The following is a 22,637-nucleotide window of genomic DNA, read 5'->3' on the forward strand; positions in this document are numbered from 1 at the left end:
GGTGATATTGTGTCCCCCGATATATTGTGCACCCTAATAAAGTTATCTGGGGTCAGAGAACAAAATAGCCACCAGATAGATGGAGGCCAGAAAATGGTGGCACACACCTTTAATCCTGTCACTCGGGAGGCAGAGATCCAGATGGATCTCTGTGACTTCAAGGCCACACTGGAAACAGAGCCAGGCATGGTGGCACACACCTTTGATCTCAGGACTTGAGATCTAATGCCTTTAATCCCAGAAAGTGATGGCAGGAAGCAGAAAGGTATATAAGGTATGAGGACCAGGAAGTAGAGGCTTTTAAACTTTTAGGCTTTTAGCAGCAGTTCAGCTGAGATCCATTCGGATGAGGACTCAGAGGCTTCCAGTTTGAGGAAACAGGATCGACTGAGAAGTTGGTGAGGTGAGGTTGGCTATGGCTTGTTCTGTCTCTCTGACCTTTCAGCATTCACCCCAATACCTGGCATTGAGTTTTTTTTTTTTTAATTTAATAAGACCTTTTGAGTTTTTTTATTTAATAAGACCTTTTAAGATTCGTGTTACATACATGGGTGTTGGGAACTGAACCTGGATCCTTTGCAAGAGCAGCAGGTACTCTTAATCTCTGAGCCATCTCTCCTCCTACCCCAGGACAAACCTTTCATTTATTGAAGGGGAAAAAAAAAATGTAGCTAGCATCTTCAGAAATCCAGGTCCATGCATACCTAGTTGAACAAATGATCTTGAAAGTGATGGGGCGGGGGGGTCAAGGGAGACTTCAGAAGGGCCTCTAGGATAGACAGTATTGCCCTAGTCAGTATATAAAAGGTACTTCCAAATTCCTGATTGAATGACACCCAGAAAGCAAGTAAGTGTTGTGTCTTGAATGTGGCGTGTGCCCATTGAAAACAACATTGGAAGTGGATCCCTGCGACATTTAGTTTTCATTGCCAACAGGACATACCAAGACTCACCAGGGACACGAGTCTCCATGAAGGATTTTTCTACATTGAGTTTGTCTCTAAGGGATTGTTAATGAACTGATGTGGGAAGACAGGGCCCAGTGTGGGCAGAATCATTCCCTAGGCAGGGGATCCTGAGCTGTGTTTAGAGTGGAGGACTCCAGTTGAGTGGAACCAAGCACGTGAGAATGCATGCATTTACTTTTTCCTGCTGTGGACTGTGGGTGTGCCAGGACTAGCTGTATCGGGCTCCTGGCAGCTTCACTGCCCTGCTGTGATGGACTGTAAATTAGGGTATTAAGGTGAAATAAACCCAAGTCTCCCCTCAGTCGCTTTTTGTCAGGGTATTTTTTATCACAGCCACAGAAACGCAACAAGGAAAGTCCAGTTACGAGCTAGGGCAGGGTGGGACCAAGTGGGCCCTTCCGGGGGTGACTGTGGTTCAGCCTTCATGCAGCATTAGTCCACCCATGATGAATAGACGAGTGAATTAACTTGAGAGGGGACTGGAACCTGGTATGGCTAGGTCTCCTGCACGCTTGCTGCCCTGTAGTGTGGTGCCCGGTACTGCTTCGTTTTCTCACAGCACAAGGCCATCCCGCATGCAGCCCTTGACCTTGAACCAGAGTTGTCAGCTAAAGTAACTCTCACCCTGGGTGAGGGATTGCCTTTTTTTTTTTTTTTTTTTCCTTCCTCTGAGACAGTTTTACTAAACCTAGACTGGCTTTGAGCTCCTGATTCTTGCAGCGCTGGGATGACAAGTGTGTACCTCAACACCCGGCACTGTGACACTCTTACTAGGAACAGAAAATGGGTTTAAGGCAACCAACGTTCTGGTGGACGAAAGCAAGACCTTCCGACCTGTTCCTCCACTGCCGATCTGAGCGGGCTCCAAACAACGAACCAATGATAAGATGAAATTTAATAAAGATAAGAATGACATCCTGTCTGAAGTTGTCCATTGTAGTAGTGCTTATGTGGAGACACTGACTGGAGGAAACTCAGACACCGAGAAGCAGGGTGGCATTTTTGTGTCACTCCAAGGAATTGTCATATTCACCATAGCTAAATTCTAAATGCACAGGACATCATGTGGGGTGGGCATATTCAACCCACATAGTGATTATAATTACATGCCAAAAAAAGTGAATACAGCTGAAAGGACAAAATATTTCCACTCTTTTTTTTTTTTTTTCAGAGCTGAGGACTGAACCCAGGGCCTTGAGCTTGCTAGGCAAGTGCTCTACCATTGAGCTAAATCCCCAACCCCATATTTCCACTCTTTTAAGTCATATTCTACCACTAGCTAGTGGGGTTGTTTGGGGCAAATCTCACTTTTCTGTGCCTTAGATACCTGGTCTATGAGTTAGTTTGGATTCAGTGGCCACTGGTGTTCCTGTTCTGTTAAAAATATTTATGACTCATGTAAAAAATGAGTACACAGTTTCCTGGTTTTCTGATATGAACAGAATGGGCCCATTTAATGAAGAAACTGTGTCCCAGGGTATTTACAAAAGCAGCCACTATCATATTTTCATATTTTCTCCATCATACGGTACTTCCCATATTACATATTTTTAGAAGTCAGTATGAAATGTGTAACAGATGGGGAGAAAAGTAGAATCCTCAATCCCCCTCAAATGAGTTGCTGTATTTGAGGGAGATTTAGCTGTCTGCTCCCAAAGCACTTTATTTTGGAGTAATATAAAACAGTCAAGTCATTAGGGGGCCTTAGCCACAAATGCCCAGGAATGATTTCAAGGTAAGGTATGGCTGCTTTGAGCTCCATTCAAACATATTGCTCTGGAGGAGGCAGATTCATGTGCAGGGGGCCAATGTTCAACACACTGATCCATTCATTTCTGCTTGAGAAAAAAAAACAAAAAGACAACACCTGTCCTTTCTCCAAAATTAGGGAGAAAAACTCCTCATTCAGTTCAGGAACCTCTCTGAGATTCTGTATTTTTAATGATGGGGCGGGGCAGGGAAAAGGTCAAAATTCACAGTAGCTGGGCACAATGAGATAAGCTTGTGAGCCCGGCACTTGGGGGCGGAGGCAGGGGGCGGGGGTGGGGGTGGGGGGTGGGCAGGCTTTGTATAGGTTCAAGGCTGGCCTGGGTTACATAATGAGACCATTTCAAACAACACTCCTATACTTACAATTGATCTTACATGGGGCATCTGAGAAGTGGTGGGACAGAACATGGGCTTTCAACTCATGAGTAAAAGCCTTTTAGTCAACCAGGCTCCCTCTGAAATGCCCCCAGCTACCCAGAACCTTCTAGGAGGTTGTAAATTCTTAGTTTAGAATACTGTCTGGGTCATGAGGGGAGAAAGTGGCCAAGGATAACAGCGGTCCTCATAGGCACCCTTCCGAGACTCAGCATCAGGGTCCCAAAGGGCCTCTGAGATCCCTGGGGTACTGTGTGAGTATGCACACACATGTATGGTTACAAAGCCGAAACTTAGAGGAACTGACTGACAGGCACCATTGAGGGGCGGAGCCTGCAACTTAAGTCCACCCAACACAGGCCACCTCACTGGCCTGAGCACGGGCAGTACTGACAGATTGATAGTGCATGCCTACTCTTAGTGGATGGAGCAATTTGTCTGGTTAATTCCACTAATGAATGCGATTCTGGCATGCTAACCCCCCGAGGAGCCAGTGTTGCCCCAACTTCTTAGAGGGACAAGGATGTGGGGGTGTTTCACTGCTCTGAGAATTTACAGGATGGAATTGCCTCGTTAGAAGCCCGGGGAACCCCTCTGAAGAGGGGGAGCAAAGATTGTAGGAGTCAGAGGAGATGGAGGACCCCAGGAGAACATGGCCTACCTAATAGACTATGCAGGGCTCATGTGGGCTCACAGACACTGAAGCGGCAAGCATGGGACCTGCATGGGGCTGCACCAGGTCCTCTGCGTGTATGTTAGGGTGCATGGGGCCTGTTTTTTTCATGGGCCTGCATGCGCAGGTCTTTTTTTTGTCATGCCTGAGCTGCCAGGTCCTCTGTGTGTATGTTAGGGTGCATGGGGCCTGCATGGGGCTGCACCAGGTCCTCTGTGTGTATGTTAGGGTGCATGGGGCCTGCATGGGGCTGCACCAGGTCCTCTGTGTGTATGTTACGGTGCATGGGGCCTGCATGGGGCTGCACCAGGTCCTCTGTGTGTATTTTGTTCTGCTGCTCACCAGTCCTCTGTGTGTATGTTACTGGCTGCATGGTGCACTCTCTGTGTATGTGGTGCATGACTGCATGGGCTGCACCAGGTCCTCTGTGTGTATGTTACGGTGCATGGGGCCTGACATGGGGCTGCACCAGGTCCTCTGTGTGTATTTTGTTGGTCTTGACTTTCTGTGGTATGTTAGGGTGCATGGGGCCTGAATGGGGCTGCACCAGGTCCTCTGTGGGTATGTTACGGTGCATGGGGCCTGCATGGGGCTGCACCAGGTCCTCTGTGGGTATGTTACGGCTAATAGCTTGGTGTTCTTGTGGGACTCCGAACGGTGGGAGCGGGTGCATCTCTGACCCTTTTGCCTGCTCTTGGGACTCTCTCCCCTCATCAGGTTACCTGGTTCAGCCTCAAGACCTTGTCTTTTTGCCTTGTCTTGTTGTAACTTGTTTTGTCCTGTTTGGCTGTTGTCTCCTGGAGGCCTGCTGGTCTCTGAAACGGGGGTTAGGAGGGGGAGAGGAGTGGATCTGGGGGAGAGGGGAGGTGGGGGTATGTGGGAGAAGTGGAGGGAGGGGAAACTGTGGCCGGGATGTGTGTTATGAGACAAGAATCTACTAAAAAAGGAAGCTGCAGTGTGTAGGTGCTATACTTTTGAGAATTCTCTTAAATATTCTGATTGTCCACATGAATCTCACTTCTAGCTGCTTTGAAAATTTCAACAGTGGTTGAATGGGGAGATGGCTCAGTCTGTAACATACCTGCCAAGCAAGTATGAGGATCCAAGTTCAATACTCACTCTCACATTAAAAAAAGAAAAAAAAAATCCAGACGTAGTGGTTTGTATTGTAATTCCAGTGAAAAGGAGGTGTGTGCGTGTGGATCAGGATGCCTGGTAAGCTCCAGGTTCAATGAGATCTTGTTCAAACAATAATAATAATGATGATGATAATAAAAGATGGAGGCTGGAGAGATGAGTCAGCAATGAAGAGCATTAGATGCTCTTCTGGAGGACCAGTGTTCAATTCCCAGTATCCACATGGAGGCTCAAAACTATCTGTAACTCTAATTCTAGGGGATCCAATGTCATCTTCTGGCCTCCATGGGCACCAGGCATGTATGTACCACACAAATATAGACAAAACACCTACACACATACATAAAATAACAATAAAAAATAAGGTGGAGAGCAACCGTAGACCTCTGAATCACATGCAGGCATATTTGTTCACCCATACATATATGTGCATGTACACCCATGAATCAAACATGGACACACACACACCATTGGATGTGCTATTTTCTGAGGCTACCTGCTTGTAGTTGGACTCAAGCATTACTCAACATGGCAAATTACCTAATTCATCAGATTCGGCTGCGAGTACATGACTTCTGCCCTTCCTCCCTATAATGTCTCTCCTCAAACACTGACTTGGCACCAAGAGGACACATTGTGACTTTCAAGGTGACCCTGCAAGCAAGATGCAAAGAACATGGGCCAAGCAGGACACTGAGGTGGACACTTGGGAGAGGGACACTGGGAATTATCATCCATCCAGGACAGATGGACTGTTACCGTGACAGTAACACTGTGACCCAGGATTGGAGCCGAGGGAAGCAGCCTGAGATTCCTAGGCGACAAAGATGCCTCAGTGGGGTGGTGACTGAGGTTAAACCTACTACTATTGGTGAAGCCCAGGTTAAAAAAAATGGGATGGAATCTTTCAGGGCTACAGGGATGGCTTAGTCAAAACCATCAGGAAAGGCACCGGAAACTCTTTGGGGAACATTGTAGTGGGTAGCTGTTGTAGCTTTGACCTTGAAGCATTGCCCCTAGGGAGGTAGCAGGTAACTGTTACATATGCCTATGACCTTGAGGTACACGCCTCTGGGACATGGCTGCTGGAACCCTGAAGGCCTGGGATGCAAGTATGAGGCTCCCTCTTCACCTCTTCATGGTATCGGATGCTGAGATCTTACACCAGGCAAATCAGCGTGGGACATAGCTTAGATTTCCCGGACCCTACGGTCAATCTCCCAAGGTAGTAGTGAGTTAACCCCCAAATAAATTCCTTTGCTCATTAAATAGACTCCGTGGACTTCTCACATTAGAGCATCATTTCCTCTTTATCAGAGATGACAGATGCCTAGTCACCTGCTTTGGGTGTGTGCTACAGGGACTCATCTGCTGGAACCATGGGCCCCAGGATGGTGGCAGGGCCTTTAAGAGGTGAGACCTAGTGGAAGCTAATTAGGTCCTAAGGGGCATCATGCTCAGCAGATATTAATGTAGTTCCCATAGGACCTGGTTATTGCCCAGGACAAAGGGTTGTTACAAGGAACAAATTTAGCCCTTAATCGCTCCCCTGCCTGCCTTGCCATGTGATCCCCACCCCCACCCTGGCTGCATACAGCTGATATTCTTTTATTAAGGAGACTCACAGGGTATGTGTATACAGGGGACTGGAGTGGGCACAAACCCCAGAAGATGAGTTTTAGTGTAGGGATGTCATCATTGGAGACCCTCAGGATATAGGACAGCTGGGCAGACCCCAGTGCCAAAGCGCAACTTTATTTTAAGTGTTTGGCAACTTCCAAACAAGACCAGCTCTTAGCCACAAGTTCTGTGGCTGGTGATGGGAGCCCTGTGCTTGTTCTCACTGTGCTTTGCAGAACAGTGAGAAGTTTCCCATCGAAATGAAGGCATGTGTGAGGATGGGTGTGGCGTGCAGTTGAGACTCTAAAACCAGACAGAAAACTGCACAGATAAGCTACTATGGGTTAGAAACAGAATGGAGTGTCTCAGGACTCAGGAGTGTCATCACTCAGGTGGTAAACGGCCTACTGTGCCAGCCTAGACAGCTGAGTACAGTGCTGCTAACCCTAGGCAGGAACAGAGGGCTCCCAGAGCTTTGTGGCAAGCCAGCCTAGCTAGCAGGTGCAGTGAGTGACAGGCCCTGTCTCAAGAGGTCAAGTGTCTCCAGAGGATCCAAGTTTGGTTTCCAGCCCCTCCGTTGGGCAACTTACAGCCTCTGTTTCTCCAGCGCCCGGGGACCTGATGCTCCCCTCTGGCCTCCACAAACACCTGGCGTACACACGCAGACACAATACACATTAAAATAGAGATTTATCAAGGAAGGTATCAACTTCTGGCCTCTGCACAGCACAGGCCTGCACCCACCACACACACACACACACACACACCACACACACGACCTCTTCTATGGCTCAGTGCTTACACAACACGCAACGCTCATCTTCAATTGATGCAACTCAGTAATTTTTATTGCAACTGGAAGACGATACATCACAGAAACTTTATGGTAGGTCTGGGGAAGTGTTATTTACAATAAATGATGAAGTAGTTTGTCTTTGGCAATATGATTACACATGAAGAACGCAAAATGCTGTATGGATCCCTCCCAAGCAACACCAAGTCCCCCGAGCTCGGCTGATGGCGGCGCCATCTCCACACTGCTGCTTTAGGCAGGGTGTAAGCACCACCGAACCTCACTTTCTTTCTCCCTTATAATTCTCCCCTTCTGTTCATGATATTGGCAGTTTCATACAGAAATACAGGAAAAAAAAAATTGGCTTCTGAAGAAATTATTACTCTTGTAAATTAATTTGGCCTTGTAGATCTGTTGGCCTGGAAAGGTCGAGTGACCCTAAGATTCAGCCACAAACCTCTCGGTCTTCTCACTGCGTTATCACTGTGGTTTTGTTTTCTGTAAAATTAAAACAAAACTCAGAAATGTTACAGAATCAGAGCACTAAGAAAATGTCCACGGAGCTGTTTCCCGGACACACACAGATACTTTTCCACCCCCGTGTTCACCATGGCGTACAGGCAGTGAGGACAATGGTGTGGGACCAGCCAGCTATGGCCTTGGGTGGCTTCAACACACGGACTCAGGAAATGGTGAACGCATCCACAACAGGAAGTGTGCTGTTTCCTCGAACACAGGGGAAAGAGGGGGAAACCAGGTGTGAAAAGATAAAATACAATTTCTAGGTTTGACAGGATCACCATATCGAAGTCTTCTGAGAATCCAATATGGAGTATGGATCATTTGCAAAAGGGCAGAGAAGGCATGTTCTCCGCTTCTGCAAATGAACAGCGGAGAAACACTGCCGTACAGATCTCACACCAAGAGTCGAGATTTCAACACTAACAAGATAGGAAGGGTACTTGTGAGCATCCCACAGCAAATCAGAAATGATCACTCCACAGCGGTCTGATTCCAGAAGCTCGGCAGCACCATAGACATCCGTTTCGGCCATGAAAAGGTGGATCGTTTTTTTTTTTTTAAAGTGGTGTTTTCCTTCCTTAATTTTTGGTCTGTGAAGCCAGCACTGGTTTGCTGAAGTGTGGAAGAGAGACCGAGTCACACCCATGATTCATGATAAAGCAACCGAGTGGACGAGTCTGTGCTTAATTCAAGAATAGCCAGCAGGGAGAGGACGCTGGGAGTTAGAGCCACCATGGCTGGCGCGCTCTCAAACGAAGATGGGTTAACAGATGAATTCACAAAGGTGGGCAGGTCTATACAGAACACTGAATGCCGTGTGTAACTCCTCATGACATCCCAAGAAACAGGAACACCACACAATGTATATACTTTGATTTACACATTCCATTACAAAGGAAAAAAAAATTAAAAAAAAAAAAGAAGACACCATTACAATTCTGTAACTGTGTTAACTCCAATAGAAACCAAAGTCTAGTCCGACAGGTAACTAAAAAGGGTTTATCACGTAGGTTATATAGCAAAAGTGTTGATGTATATTATATATAGTAGTATAAATAATAAAAAAGTATTATTTAAATTAGATCACAGTGCTGCATCATGTGCCTAACAGTGTTTGATATAGTACTGGTGGGCTGGGATCTACAACACGAAGGACTGAACTGTCAACACTGGCAAGTCACAATCAAGAGGGGACATAGGTTCCAATGTTTTCTTTTGGTGGCAAATAATAATAATTAATAATAATAACAAAACAAAGCTTCTGAAGATGAAAGAAAAGGACTTCTCTATAGAAACAAAGAAATCAATTGCAACATCTGGGCAGCTGTGATCCACCAGAAAGAAATGAGTCCCAACCTGAATAAGGTTTGAAATGGGAAGAGAAATCGCACTAAATTCAGTCTAATCCTAGATATGGGAAAAACCTCCCATGCAGGTCACTTGTGCCTAACTCTGGCATCATGTCGTAGCCCTCCCACCCCACCCCGAGAGGCTGGAGGTCCCGGAGTGGCACCACTGAAACCCAAATTGGTGGCTTGGGGTGCTGAGCATGGGCCTGCTGTGTTGGACTCTTAGGCTGGGCACCAAAGCCATTCTCTCTTGCCTGGGCACCACTGAGTGCAATACTCCTTCTAGAATGTTCCGTGGTAGGAACCGCTCTGAACAGAAAGCACTAGACGTGCCGAAGGACGCGACAAGAAAGAAAATCCATTCTTGGGAAAGGGTATCGACCCATTCCTCCTTAAAGACCCAGCCAAGAATGGAGACCTGCTGCTTCAGGTGTCCTGACCACGGTTTCCTTACACATGCGGGTTTGGTTCAGCTTTAATTTCAGAGAGCCAGCTTTATCAAAAGAACTCTTGAAAAATACACTGACTGGAGAGAGGAGGGAAGTAGGAGCTTATGATATTATCAGAAAGAAAAATCTATGATGCGAACCCTTTCCACAAAGTCCTGGAGAAAGACGACAACCCAGAGGAGGATTTTAAAATGTCCATTTCACCTAAGAAAAGAAAGCCACTGTCTCTCCTCTTAAATGTGTCTGAGGGCCAACAGACAGTGGTCGCGACGCCACGGTGCTGATGTGTTTGTTCACTGCTGTTTCCAAAGCATCTGTAAATATTGCTAGAGTTCCCCGTCTCCCCCTCCCCCCCTGCCCCATGTGAGTACATGAGATCCTGGAACGACACATGAACCACAAAGAAGAACACCACACCCCTTGAACGATGCTCAGGCGGTCTGTCAGACTAATGGATACACAGGCTAGTTTGAAAGCTAAAAGAACACCTGACGATTGGGAAGGAAGTCCAAGACTAAAGTGAATTACACTTAAGCAAAATATTCTTTCACAAATAGGCTTGTGCTTAAATTCTCTACTGCTCTTGGGGGAGGGGAAAGAGAGGGTGCCTCCTGCCCCTTGGCTTGTTAAGGACACGGACAGCCTCATTCGGCAGACTTCGCTACAAACGTCCACATACACATTGATAACTTTGTTTTCGCCTCAACAGTCAAAATACAGAGTTAAACACAATTGAGCCATTGTTTTGGTTATGCATAATGTATATGCCTCCCAAAACAGAAGGAAAATAGAAAAAGTACCCTTACTAAAGTTTCCCCAACAAGTCTTCCAGAAAATTCCAACAAAGGCGCCAAGGGAGGCTCAGGAAAATAACACTTAGAAAGCTGCCCGATGAGGTATTTATGCAAAGAGTGGTTCTGGGGTTCAGAACACACTTGTAGAAGATAGTTTCCTAGATCTCCGCGAGATCAGAAAAGTAAATCACACACACACTGCATCTTGTTATCTCTGAAAGAGGCCTCTGCCCCTTCGGGAAAAGAAAACGAGGGGAGACAGCCCACGTGGGGGGTTTTCACTGGAAGAAGTCCCCTGCCAGAAACAGTGCCCAGCGAGCGAGTGAGTGAGCGAGCGAGCGAGCGAGCGCTTACCTTCACCTTCAGGAGAGGTCTGAGTCTCACCATCTTGGGGGTTGGGAGGGTGGTCTTTTGGACTTGGTTAGGTGACAACAGAAATCTAAGTGTGGCTCAGGTTCCAGAGCTGTGGATGGCTTATAGGGTGTCAGAGCTTTGTGGACAAAGAGGGATCAGAGCACTGGAAAAAACCACACCTGCCCTCTCATCTAACCCTGAATCTCCATGTTGAGAGGGCAGGCTCAGGGACAGACAGGTGGGGGTAAATCTAGCCTGCCCTAAAGTGGGAGGTCCTTCCCACCCCACCCCTCCTTCTTTCTGAAGCTGCCTTCAGGTTAGGTAGGGAGAAATGCACCAGATAACACATCTTTCCTCCCAAGCTGATGCAGTTGCCATGGTACCTGGTTCAGACAGGCGGACATAGCTTTAAAAAGGCCCATGACTGCCCTGTTTCAAAAGTCCAAGGTCACCTCAGTTTTCTCCCTCTCCTAAACATCTGACCCTGAGCCATGGTAGTGTTTTCGTTTTTTAATAGTTCCATTTGGATGGAAGGCCATATTGTTTTAGGGATTTCTCTTTAGACCTCAAGGAAAAACACTTTCTTGGCAAAGGTAACTGGAGTTTCTGGCTTGTGTGACATGGTCTGGTTGTTATTCAGCTCTCACTGTCTAGGTGGTCTTAGTCCCAGGGCGGTTACTGCTGAAGAGGCAGAGAGGGCCAGCCCCCTTCTCACTGCGAAATCTCACTGTCGCAGTAAAACATGGAGGGCGGGCCCATCCAAGCCCATTATCACTTACTTCCTCCTACCCATGTACCCTATCTCTTACCCTCACCCAATAAGGCCCATTAGCATGTTTCCCCTTCTTCTGGTGAATTTGCATAATTATTCACTGCCTTTTTCCTAGAACCAAATCACGGTAATGATTTTTCTCAAGTAAGCGTCCCATAATTCTCTTGATTCTATCATACACACTAAGTTTGCCCTCGAATTATTGCGTCATGTTAAACACATACAGACAAAGGGAAGGACACACTCTTCAGTAGAGAATCAGAGGGGGTCGGGGCTGAGTGTGGACAAGGCAGTATAGAGCTCAACCATCCAAGCCCTACCAGAGTATGAAGATAATTTATATTGCAGAGTAAGTTCCCCAACAGTCAGAGTTTGTCCCTGAAGAAGGTTAAACCTTAAACACCTGCTTCAAAAAACCAAAACAAAATAACAACAAAAAAAAAGAAAGAAAAAAGAAAAGAAAAAAAAAGAAAAGAAAAAAAAAAAGAACAAAAGAACCTCTAAGCCTAAGGGCTTAAAAATTAGAGGCATAGCCTTCTCTCTATTTTCTATATTTATATGAAAATAATTCATGCTTCATGCTAAATACATTATTTACCTTACAAGAACTTTGTTATTTTTTAATAAAAAAAAGTTTGTTTTTGTAATTTTTTTCCTTTTTCTTTTTTTTTTCTTTTCTTCAAAGGAATCCATGCATCGTGGATCAGAAATTTCTGCTGGCTACACTGGCTGAATGTGAAAATCACTGATTTTTTTTTTTATTATTTTTTTATTTTTTATTTTTTTATTTTTTTGCAAAAAATGAATCCTGACATTAATTGCAAACCCTTTTTGAGGGCAATATAGGAGTTGTATTGTTTGCCATGTTTTTGCTGTTCGTGTCCATCAATGCTTCTTTAACCTCTTAAAAAGACACCACAATACTAATGGCAGTTTCTGTAGCACCCCTCCCCCTCCCCCCGCCCCCCCAACTTGGATCAGATTGTTTTGATGGGAAAGAATCTGTACCATTTTTGCTTTCTTAACAGCTACTGTCATGTCTTGGGCATGATTGCTTTTCACTGGGGCAGTTAAAAGGACATAGCCTGTTTTCTGCATCATCTTTAAGTCTCATGTGTGCGTATGTGTGTGTGCGCGCGTGCGCGCGTGCTCAGGGCCAACCTTCAGGCTTATGGCTTTTGGAAAGTCTTAATATAGAGCAGAATTGAGCGGTGAGCAATGGCTCTAAGGATTCTCCCTGTCCCTCCTTAGTCACTGACACCCGATGTACACCAACAGTCTGGCAGTCGGCTTGTGAGACGGACCAGGTTCAAGCTTAAGCAGCACAGAGGACTGGCAGCCGAGCCCTGGGCTTGCTATATGGCAATGCCGTTGGTGTTTCTGGCACAGGAGGACACCAGGGCCAGAGCATGGTGTTACCCTTAGAGTAACTGTCCCAAGGGGGACACGGGGCTCTTCAGCCCCTGCAATTGCTCCCCAGTTTCACTCCGAACACAACTGACCTTTTAAACCTAAGGGTTGGCCTGAGCGTGATCATTCTGCACGTGTGCCTCCTAGGTGGCGCAGGAGTGTTCCTGTGACATTAATGTTGACATCCCCCCGTGGGTTCAGCCACAGGCTTCTGACAGGCTGCAGGAAGCAATGGTTAATTTTGGCTTTTTTTTTTTTTCCTTTCGGTTTTTTTTTTGTCTTCAGATAAAGAAAAGCTTTTGTAAAACGGCTGAGTGTCAATATGAGTTCTATGGCTTCAATCTCCTTTAAACACAAAATTCTTAAGGGTCCCAAAACAAAGGAGTGGGGGGCAAATTAACAAAGAAAAGAAAAAGAAAGAAAGAAAAGAAAACCAAACCAACAAAAAGGAAAAAAAAAGAAAAAGAAAAAAATTGCTGATATTGCCACAAATCATTAGAAATCTCCTGACATGCTGAAACCAAATGGCCGTAAGTTCAAAACAAATCAGAGACTTGTTTCAATTTTTCGTGGTTTCCTTTTGCTCTTTCTGCCCCTTGGCCGTCCGATTGGTGATGTTGTTCAAACAGGACCGGATCCCTGCCAAGTGCAGCAGCGAACCGGCCGCCTCTTTCATCTCCTCATCGTCGCTCTCGGGGGGCTTTTCTGTGCGTCTCTTTTTGAGGGGCAGGGTGTCACTGGGGACCTTCCTGGCCTTGGCGAAGTGCTGTCGCTTCTTGTGCTGGGACGCATAGCCGCTGTCCCCCAGGGCATCCTTGGCCTCCTTCTGGCTGGGTTTCCTGTCGTCCTCCTCTGTCTCGCTGTGGCTCTCGTGGCTCTGGAAGCTTCCCTCACTGCCCTCCTGGCTCCCCTTCGTGGCAAACTCGTAGTGGTCATCAGCTGAGGAGGAGGAGGAGGAGGAGGAGGAGGAGGAGACGGAGTCGCTGGCGGGAGACGTGCTTCGAGCATTGGAGGACTTGGCACTGCTGTAGTTGTGATCCTCCTTGGGATCGCCGCTGACCACCGGGGAGCCACAGGGCGGCTCACTCTCAGTCCGCACCCGGCAACTGGTGATGCTACTCCTGCAGATGGAGAGGAAACAACACATTACATCTTCCCCGGTGAAGACCCCGGGTAGCTGGGCTCCTGCAAAACACGCTAACAGGTGCGTGAGCTCGGCCGGTCGGCCCTGATCCCCACCCTTGTCTTTCCTGCCTATCCCTCCCGACCTCCTCGCTCCCTCACCCTCCCACCCCACCCCCGCTGACACTTTCACTTAGCCCAGGAGTCAGGATTGTCAAAACAATACTTTGAGGTGACGACGGCAGAGGAATCTTTCTTTTACACACTAGCCCCAGCCCCATGGAGTAAGACACCACCAGCCGATGCTTGCTGGCCTCGTCTCTTCTGGAACTGCTGCATGAGGTGGCATTCGTCATAAGGCTAAACATAACACGCAGCAGAGCCCTGCCCTGTGGTGACAGCGACTCACTCAGGCATCCTCTCTCCCATTCAATCTGCTGGCATTCGCTGAGCATGTAAGAGAGGGGACCCAGGGGAGCTGTTAATGGAGATCCCGGCATCTAACAGAACGTAAGTCAGGGCTGGTTTGCGGAGGAGAGGGCGGTAAGTTACTGTGTCTTGAGCTCCCCACCAACAGATGCCCTGCGGAGCCCACAGCCTGGTTTAACTCCATCAAGTAGACCGTAGCCTCCTTATTTCACATGGGTCAGAGGTGAGTGCTACAAAGTTTGGCGACTTACAAAAGACACACGGTAAGAGAGAGTCGGGATTGAAACCAAAATAGAAGAGCTCAGCTAACACCACTGGAGCAGCTCTCTCCCTCAATTCCCTGTACCATGGCTCCCGGTTAGAACATCTCATCAGCTCTCCCAGCACCCACCAAGCCCTGGATCACGTTTTGGGTTGTGTATCTTTATGTGTGGGAGGCCACTGGCCACTTTATGTCTCCTCCCTGGGAGGGAGAGGGACTGTCCTGTTGCCTTCCTGACGTGTCTGGCACACAGCAGATGCTCAGGGTAGGTGGAAGTCTGAGGGATGGATGGGCGTGGGAGGCATGGGTGACTTATAGTCAAAGGGAGAAGGAACAGGGATGGGTGCTCAGGGAACATCCTGGCAAAAAACAAAAATGGTATGATGAGATGGTGCACCAGGCTGGCTCAGAGATCGCTCCGTGGTCGCTCACTGTCATTTCCTAACTCTCCTCTCCTGCCAAGGGGGGCCACTTCCCAGGGTGCATCTCCTGGAGAGTTTCATTTGCCTGTCAGAAGGATTATAGGACCCAGCGCAGAGATGAGAGGTCCTAGGATAGGAATCCGTCAGGGGCTTGCTTCAGGTCTGCCCCACCCACCCCTCCCCGGCACCCTGTAGATTCCCTTTCTTGGCTGTGCACTGGCACAGGAGCATGGCTGGCAGAGACTACTGGGGAGTGTTACCAAGCATACATGGTAAGTGGGATTAGTTGTGTAGTTAGCTCTCAATAGTTATCCAAAGCAGGTAAAAACCCAGGTCTCATCTATGTTTTCCCGGGTCTTTTGTTGTTGAACATAGATACTGTGAAACAAAACCCAAAATTCTATTAAATATGAAACAGTTTCTTAGGGAACCCAAATACATTTGGACAAGGAAACTGGGCTATGGTTGGCTTTTAACAAATCAATTCCATTATAAACTCTTCTTTAAAAAAAATTCAGTGTGTGTGTGTGTGTGTGTGTGTGTGTGTGTGTGTACACAAACGTGGAGGTCAGAGGGCAACTTTATGGAGACCTTCTGTCTCTTTCGCTTTGTATGGTTTCTGGGGATTACGCTGGGGTTGTCAGGCTTATTGAGCATGTACCTTTATCTGCTCAGCCATCTCCCAGTCCCAAATCCTTACGTTTTCCAGTAACCCGGGACTTACGGACTCAGTAGCAGAGGCCAGCAGAGTGTGGCCCTTAGCTGAGCAAACACCAGGAGGGAGAAAACCAGGAGCCTGGGCAGGAGTAGGGCAAGGACCCATGACCTACTGTCTAGTTTAGTGGGTCTGGTTAAGGGGCCATGTTTGGTGTGTGTGTCGTCGTCGTCCCCCCCCCCCCCCCCCGCTTTTTTTTTTTCCTTGTAGGTATGCTTTTTTTTTTTTTAATGAAAAGTTTGAAGGTGGATGGGAAAATGTCAGAAAGGAAGCCATGAAAGACAGACTTCAAACCTGGTAACTTAGTGTTTTAAGTGGACACCCTCTTCTGAAGGAGAACCCATGTAGATAAGGGGAGTAGAAAGGGGGTATTCTATGGTCCTGGATCCTATGCTCTGGAGGGGACTACCCAGAGCAGCCTGCCTATGGCAGTGGGTCTGTATCACCCAGTTCAGCCTTCTACAGATAAACAAAATCGCAAAGAATCCCAAGACCCCTCCCATAACTGAGTACTAGTCTTGCTAGTACCCAAACCTAGATGGTTCAGGTGGGGCAGTGATGGCGCATTCCTTTAATCACAGCACTCGGGAAGCAGAGGTAGGTAGATGGATCTCTGTGAGTTCAAGGCCAGCCTGGTCTACAGAGTGAGTTCTAGGACAGCCGGTTCTACACAGAGAATCCCTGTCATGAAAACAAACAAACAAACCCAAACTAGATGGTTCAACTGGAACTTAAAACACCTCCCCAAAGTCCCTGGAAGGATGTGTACTGTGCAGACAGGGAACCAGTAAAAACGCCTGCCAGGAACCTCTGGCTGAAGGCTGGCATACTGGTGCACCTTTAGGGCGTGAGAACTGGAAGATAGCCGGATCTCATTCGTACTTAATGAAATTAACTTTCTCTAAGATTTCAGCACGGGTTTATAATCCATAAATTACACACCAAACTCTGCTGGGAGTGACAAGCTCCTTCAATTATTAATAACTTGGTGCAAAGTGACTCACGGTGGCGTAGGCCAGCTGCACTGAGCTGGCGTCAAAGGCCTCCTGCGGCAGGGGGTTGTCACTACAGGACACCAAATGCTTAAAAGAAAGCAGCCATCCTGAGCTTGTTGGAAGGTGTATTTCTAACTACCGTCTCCGCCCCCAAGCTAAAACCCAAAACCCGAACCATTCATTCCAGTTAACATTTGATACAGTAGAAATGCCTGCAGTTTCTCAGCATTAGCTGAATTTTAAGTCGTGATCTTCACAATGACCACAGAGTAGTATATATAAAAGCCACTTGACTTTCCCAGGCCCTGAAGAGTTTAAACCATAGGCCAACAAAGCCATGTACTCTCAATCTCAAACCTGCAAGCTTGTCCACTTTTTTCCAACTCCATGGGAAATAAAAGAAGTGAGATCTCACAGTAGCTCAAGCCAAAAATGATCAATATTTGTAACCAAGAAGCCGAGGTGCAGGCCTATGCTGATTACCGCTTTCCTTACAGTTCATGTTTGTTCCATCCTACTTAAATGGCATAGGTTACTTCAATGATTCTCAACCTGTGGGTCACAACACCTTTGAAAGTCCCCAAAGACCATCAGAAAACATAGATATTTACAGTAGAAAAATTATAGCTGTGAAGTAGCAATGAAAATAATTTCATGATTTGGAGGAGTCACCACAACATGGAGAACTGTATTAAGGGGTCACAGCATTAGGAAGGTTGAGAACCACTGAGATACCTGGTCCCCATGGGTTCTCCATGGAATGAACAGTTTTAAACCTACTGGCTGTCATTTGGAAGAGCTGGTGCTCTAGGCATTAACCTGAAGACTCTGACCTCTTGCCAAGTGTGAAAAGCAGACAGAATTATTAATGTAAGGATCACAGAAGTGGGGGCCCCCGAGACACTGCAATGCTTTTCTACCAAAACAACCACAAGCAGAGAGATAGGGCCGGGAGAGAGGCTTGTACTGGACCAGGTGGCGAGGGAGATACGTTTAGAAACAGCTTCCCTGACTACAATACAGATGACTTCAGATACAGGAGAGCAACGGTTTTTAAAGGCATTCTGAGTTCACTAGGAAACATGGGGAGGGCTGTGCAAAGTCGACAGCCTGAGTTTTATCCCCAGAACCCTGGTGGATTGAAAGAACCAGAGCTGTCCTCTGATCCCTGAATGGGAACCATACACATGCACACTCATCATCACACACATTTGAAAAAATAACACATGAAACAAGGGGCAATCTTAGTGACCCACAAAGACAAACATGTACCCGCCCATCCCAACCTATAATTTTAAAAATAACTTGAAATGTGAGCAAAGGGTGAATCAGGAAGCCAGGCTTTCCCTGGAACAAATATCTACCCCAGGACTGGGGCAAAAGCCCAGACCCGCGGAGGGGGGAAGAGAGGCCGGGATGGGAAACTGATTTTGTCAGCTTCATGGGTTTTATGGTGGCTCCAAGGGAGTTAAAATGGACTCAAGCCCATCATTCCCCCAGGCTTCCACAAGTTTGAAAAAGCAAATCTTCTCTGGAAGAGTGCACTTCAAATCCAACCACAGAGAATTCCAACTAATTAGCGTGCACAGAACCTAGGTTCGTATTTTAAAAACCATTAAGCACAAGGGAAATACAATATTATAAGCGAGACAGCAGAGAAACAACTGCAGAACTCTAACTGTAGAGAGTGCTGAGCTGAGGGTATGAGGTTACTATTTCAGACTAACAAAAGAAGAGCCAGAGGAGGTCAACAGTCCTGTAACCCTGGTGTCAGGGGGCTGAGACTGAGTACAGTGGGCTCCTGGACAGCCGGGGCTATGCACAAGACCGTCTCTTATGGACTGAAAAATAAATTATACAATATGGAGCCGAGTGTGGCTAAGAGGTGGGAAGCACGGTGAGAGGGCTGGACTGAGTGTAAACACTGGGCACTGGTGCTGAGGAGATGGCTAAGTCACAAGGGCGTGTGTTCAACATCTATGCAGAAGCTGGGAGCTAGGAATCTGTCTGTAATCCCAGTGCTGGGGGAGGGGTGGACATGGGAGGATCCCCAGGGCTTCCTAAACAGTCTAGCCCAACCCATGAGCTCCAGGCTCCAAAATACCTGTGTGTGGTGGCACACGCCTACAATCCTAGCTCTTGTGTAGATACAAAGAGGTCAGAGTTCAAGGTCATCTTTACCTATCTATATAGAGATCTCAAGGTCAACCTTTGCTGTGAGACTATGCCTCAAACAAACACAAGAAATTTTCACATAAATTGAGCTGGAACTTTAGAGGGCTAAGAAAGCACTAGAAGATGTAATACCAAAATTAACAGCTGAGAATTTTCTAAATCAGAAGGAAGGTACCCGTTTTTGGACTCAAAAAGCCAACACATGCTATCAGGATAAACAATGAAATACACACCTACCTACCACCATCAAAAAAAAAAAAAAAAAAAAAAAAAAAAAAAAAAAAAAAAAGGCAAGAAACAAACAATATAGGTCACAAAAAAAATCCCCAAAGAAATCAACTAACCAACACAACCTAACTAGTTAACCAAAACCAGAAAGGATAGCTAGACACAAACAACACAACCTAACCAATCAGCCCAAACCCCAAAGCTCGGCACAGCAACGCATCCTGGCAGAGCCAGCTCCTCAGCAGGACAAGGCAGGACGATTGCTGGCCGTCTCCAGACTCCAGACTGGGCAAAGATGAGACAGAAAACACCCGCCAGTCTCGACCTTCAGACCGGAGACAGACACAAGTTCACGGCATTAACCACAGGCTCCAGGAACTTCCTAAGAACACTATTTGGGAAACATGTACATGATCTAAAATGGAAGGTCTGGTATGTAGGAAGAAATGACTAGCAAAGAAGATGCAAGCAAATCGGGACTGAAATGCGCAATGATGATCGATGGGCTTCAGAACAAACCAAAGAAAAACAGAGGCGGCAATGATACTAATGATACAGCGCTCGAGAGGCGCCCCGTGGGTGAGGGAGACACGTACGCCGCGTAGACACGGGCAGTTGTGTGGAGCGAGCAGTGGGAAGTCACTCACGCCATGTAGACACACGTCCACGTGGAGTTTAATAGAGAGAAAGAGAGGGAAGGAGGAAAAGAGGAAGAAAGAGAAAAGAAGGGAAAGAGGGAACGTGGGGTGTACACACCTCATGGTGAGAAAGGGAGGAAGGGGAAGAGGAAGAAAGGAGGGGTTGTTCCTTAAAGAAGGCTTTACATCAGGGCGCAGGGCGGGTCCCCAAGGGGCGGGCCAGAGCGCCATCAGAGGCCAAGTATTGGGCAAATTAATTTATCATTTGGGAGGTGCCCAGAACTGAAGTGAAAACATTCGAAAGGCGTGGTATTGATCGGAAGGTTAAAGATATTGATCAACCATTCTAAGATATGCTTGTCAAAAGTTTTAGGACTGACAATAAAACAGGAACATGACGAGTAACTTCCAGTCCAGCTAACAGGAGGGGATGGAGTGAGAAGTGGGAGAAGTCAACTTATATAATGCTCAGAAGGGTCTAGAAACTGGGGATAAACACGGGTTTGGGCAAAATTTGACACGAATTCAAGTATGTTAATAAGAATGGGCTGAAAGCCCCAACCTGAAAGGCACACATTAGTAGTATGGATTAAAAAAATACGCTGTTTAGAAAAGGTGAACTCAAAGCAAAAAGGACAGAGAAAAGCCAAGGGCACAGAGGCGCTGTGTCAAGCTGCAGAAGTGCTGGGGTGCTGTCCTTTTTTAAATGGTTGCTGCCTTTTAGGCCACAGCTGTCTGAATCAGCAACCGCAACTCTGCCGCTCCCCGCAGCGGAACCGCAAGGGCCGCAGCCGGAGGGAAGTCCCCTCCGCTCCAACTCTGTTCCCTCCGCTCTAACTCTTGCAAAGCCACGAAGGGAACTTAACTAAACCTCTCTCCCTCTAAAGAACTCAAGATTCAAAGGTTAAGACGGAATTCTGCTCTTCAGAGAGGCTGAATAGCAAGTACCTAACCCCCTTTCCTTGCTCGAATCCCCCAAAAAGTCCTGTGTGTCTCCTCGGCCCGGCCCTCCTTACAAACCCTTTCTCACCTGGCTCCTCCCCACCACTTCCTGTCAGCTGGTTGCTGACTGAGCCTCCAGACCGCAGGTGAATTTTATTTAATCAAACACATCTTTGCATCATTAAACAAACGCTCCAGATCATAAACAAAAATAACACACCTTGAAATAATATTCTACAACACTGTGTCATGCTGCGGAAGTGCTGCATCATGCTATGGAAACGCTGTGTAAGATGCAGTCATAACCTACAAATGTTTGATTCGCCAGGGAGATCAAACTGTTCTCACCACAAATACTTCCAAAAAGATAGCTTCAAAATACATCTCCTACAGCCAGAGTGCTACAAGAAAGAGCCAAACCCACGGTGCAATGGGGTTTAACATGTCACTCTCGGTGACAATCAGGCAATCACACATCCTCTCTCTCTCTCTCTCTCTCTCTCTCTCTCTCTCTCTCTCTCTCTCACACACACACACACACACACAACACACACACACACACACACACACACACACACACACACACACACACACGGTTATTGTGTAGACTGGACCTAACACATGCACAAATACATAAATAATGGAAAAGACACTTTTTTAAAGCACATGTGGAACACTTTTTAAAAAATTGATTTGTACTGTATATTATCTATCTATACTTACTTGGTCATATATATAAGGGCATTCAGACTAGGCCTAAATACATCAAATTCCAAAGAAGTCTCACATTACCATGCATCCAAGTTCATGGTGAATGTTAAAGTGGAAACTAAAAATTAAGAAACTACTCCTCCTCCCTTGGTTTGGAAAGTCACATATATACCTCTAAAAATATGTATGGGTCAAAGAAGAAATCAAAGCGGAAATCAGAAAATACTTAATGTTGAATAATAACGAGAATAAAATCCACCAAGACTTGTGAGATGCAACAAGGCTGTAGTTTGAAGGAAATTAAAATGTTAAACTTTGTGGGAAAAGATTTTTTAAAAAGGTATGCAATCCATACAAAGAAGAGAAGTAAACAGCAGAAGTCAGTGACGGGCTGGTTAGCAGGCTCCACTGGTCAAGGCACTGTGGGCTCTTGCAGAAGAACCAAGTTCCACCCCCAGCCCCCACACATCGGCTCACAACCACCTGTAACTCCAGCTCCAGAGGACCGGATGACCTCTTCTGGTCTCCGGGCAACCACACTCACATAATGACACACGTATATAAATAAAAATATTCTTTTTAAACAGTCAATGAAAACAGGACTAATCAAATAAAATGATACTTTGGAAGAAAAAAAATGACAAGGTCAAGCAAGCAGAAAGAGAAGATACAAATGAAATAAAAAAGAATATAGCTATAAAGGGTATTTTAAAAGATAGTAAATACTGAGAAAAACTTGATGCCAAGATACATGAACACTCAGGTGAAATGGACAGATTCTCAGAGTCACCAAATTAGCTCCACAGGAAATGCCAAGCTCAACTTACCCTACAATCCCTACACAGATTAAACTGCTGACTAGCCATCCTGTAAGGGTGACTCCGGCACCACACTGTTCTGCAAGTGAGTTCCATCAACTATCAGGCAATAAAGACATTAGATTTCATATAGGAAAGGATGTGAAGTGATTAATGAGAATGAATACTCAATTAATTTACAAGGCTAACATAAT

At 46.4% G+C, this 22,637-nt stretch overlaps 1 protein-coding gene across 9 annotated transcripts in view; it reads right to left on the minus strand.

Moving 5' to 3' along the window:
* Positions 1-7,364: 7,364 nt before the first annotated feature.
* Foxn3 (forkhead box N3) overlaps positions 7,365-22,637 on the minus strand; it is a 396,979-nt gene continuing 381,706 nt past the window's right edge. For all 9 annotated transcript variants that reach the window (XM_028886613.2, XM_028886620.2, XM_028886618.2 and 6 more), the window contains one exon: positions 7,365-14,107. In XM_028886613.2, coding sequence (XP_028742446.1) covers positions 13,546-14,107 — 562 coding nt within the window. In that variant the 3' untranslated portion in view covers positions 7,365-13,545. The remainder of the gene's footprint in view (positions 14,108-22,637) is intronic.

Source organism: Peromyscus leucopus, chromosome 14 (genome assembly GCF_004664715.2).
Source record: "Peromyscus leucopus breed LL Stock chromosome 14, UCI_PerLeu_2.1, whole genome shotgun sequence".
In the NCBI taxonomy this organism is placed as follows: domain Eukaryota; kingdom Metazoa; phylum Chordata; class Mammalia; order Rodentia; family Cricetidae; genus Peromyscus; species Peromyscus leucopus.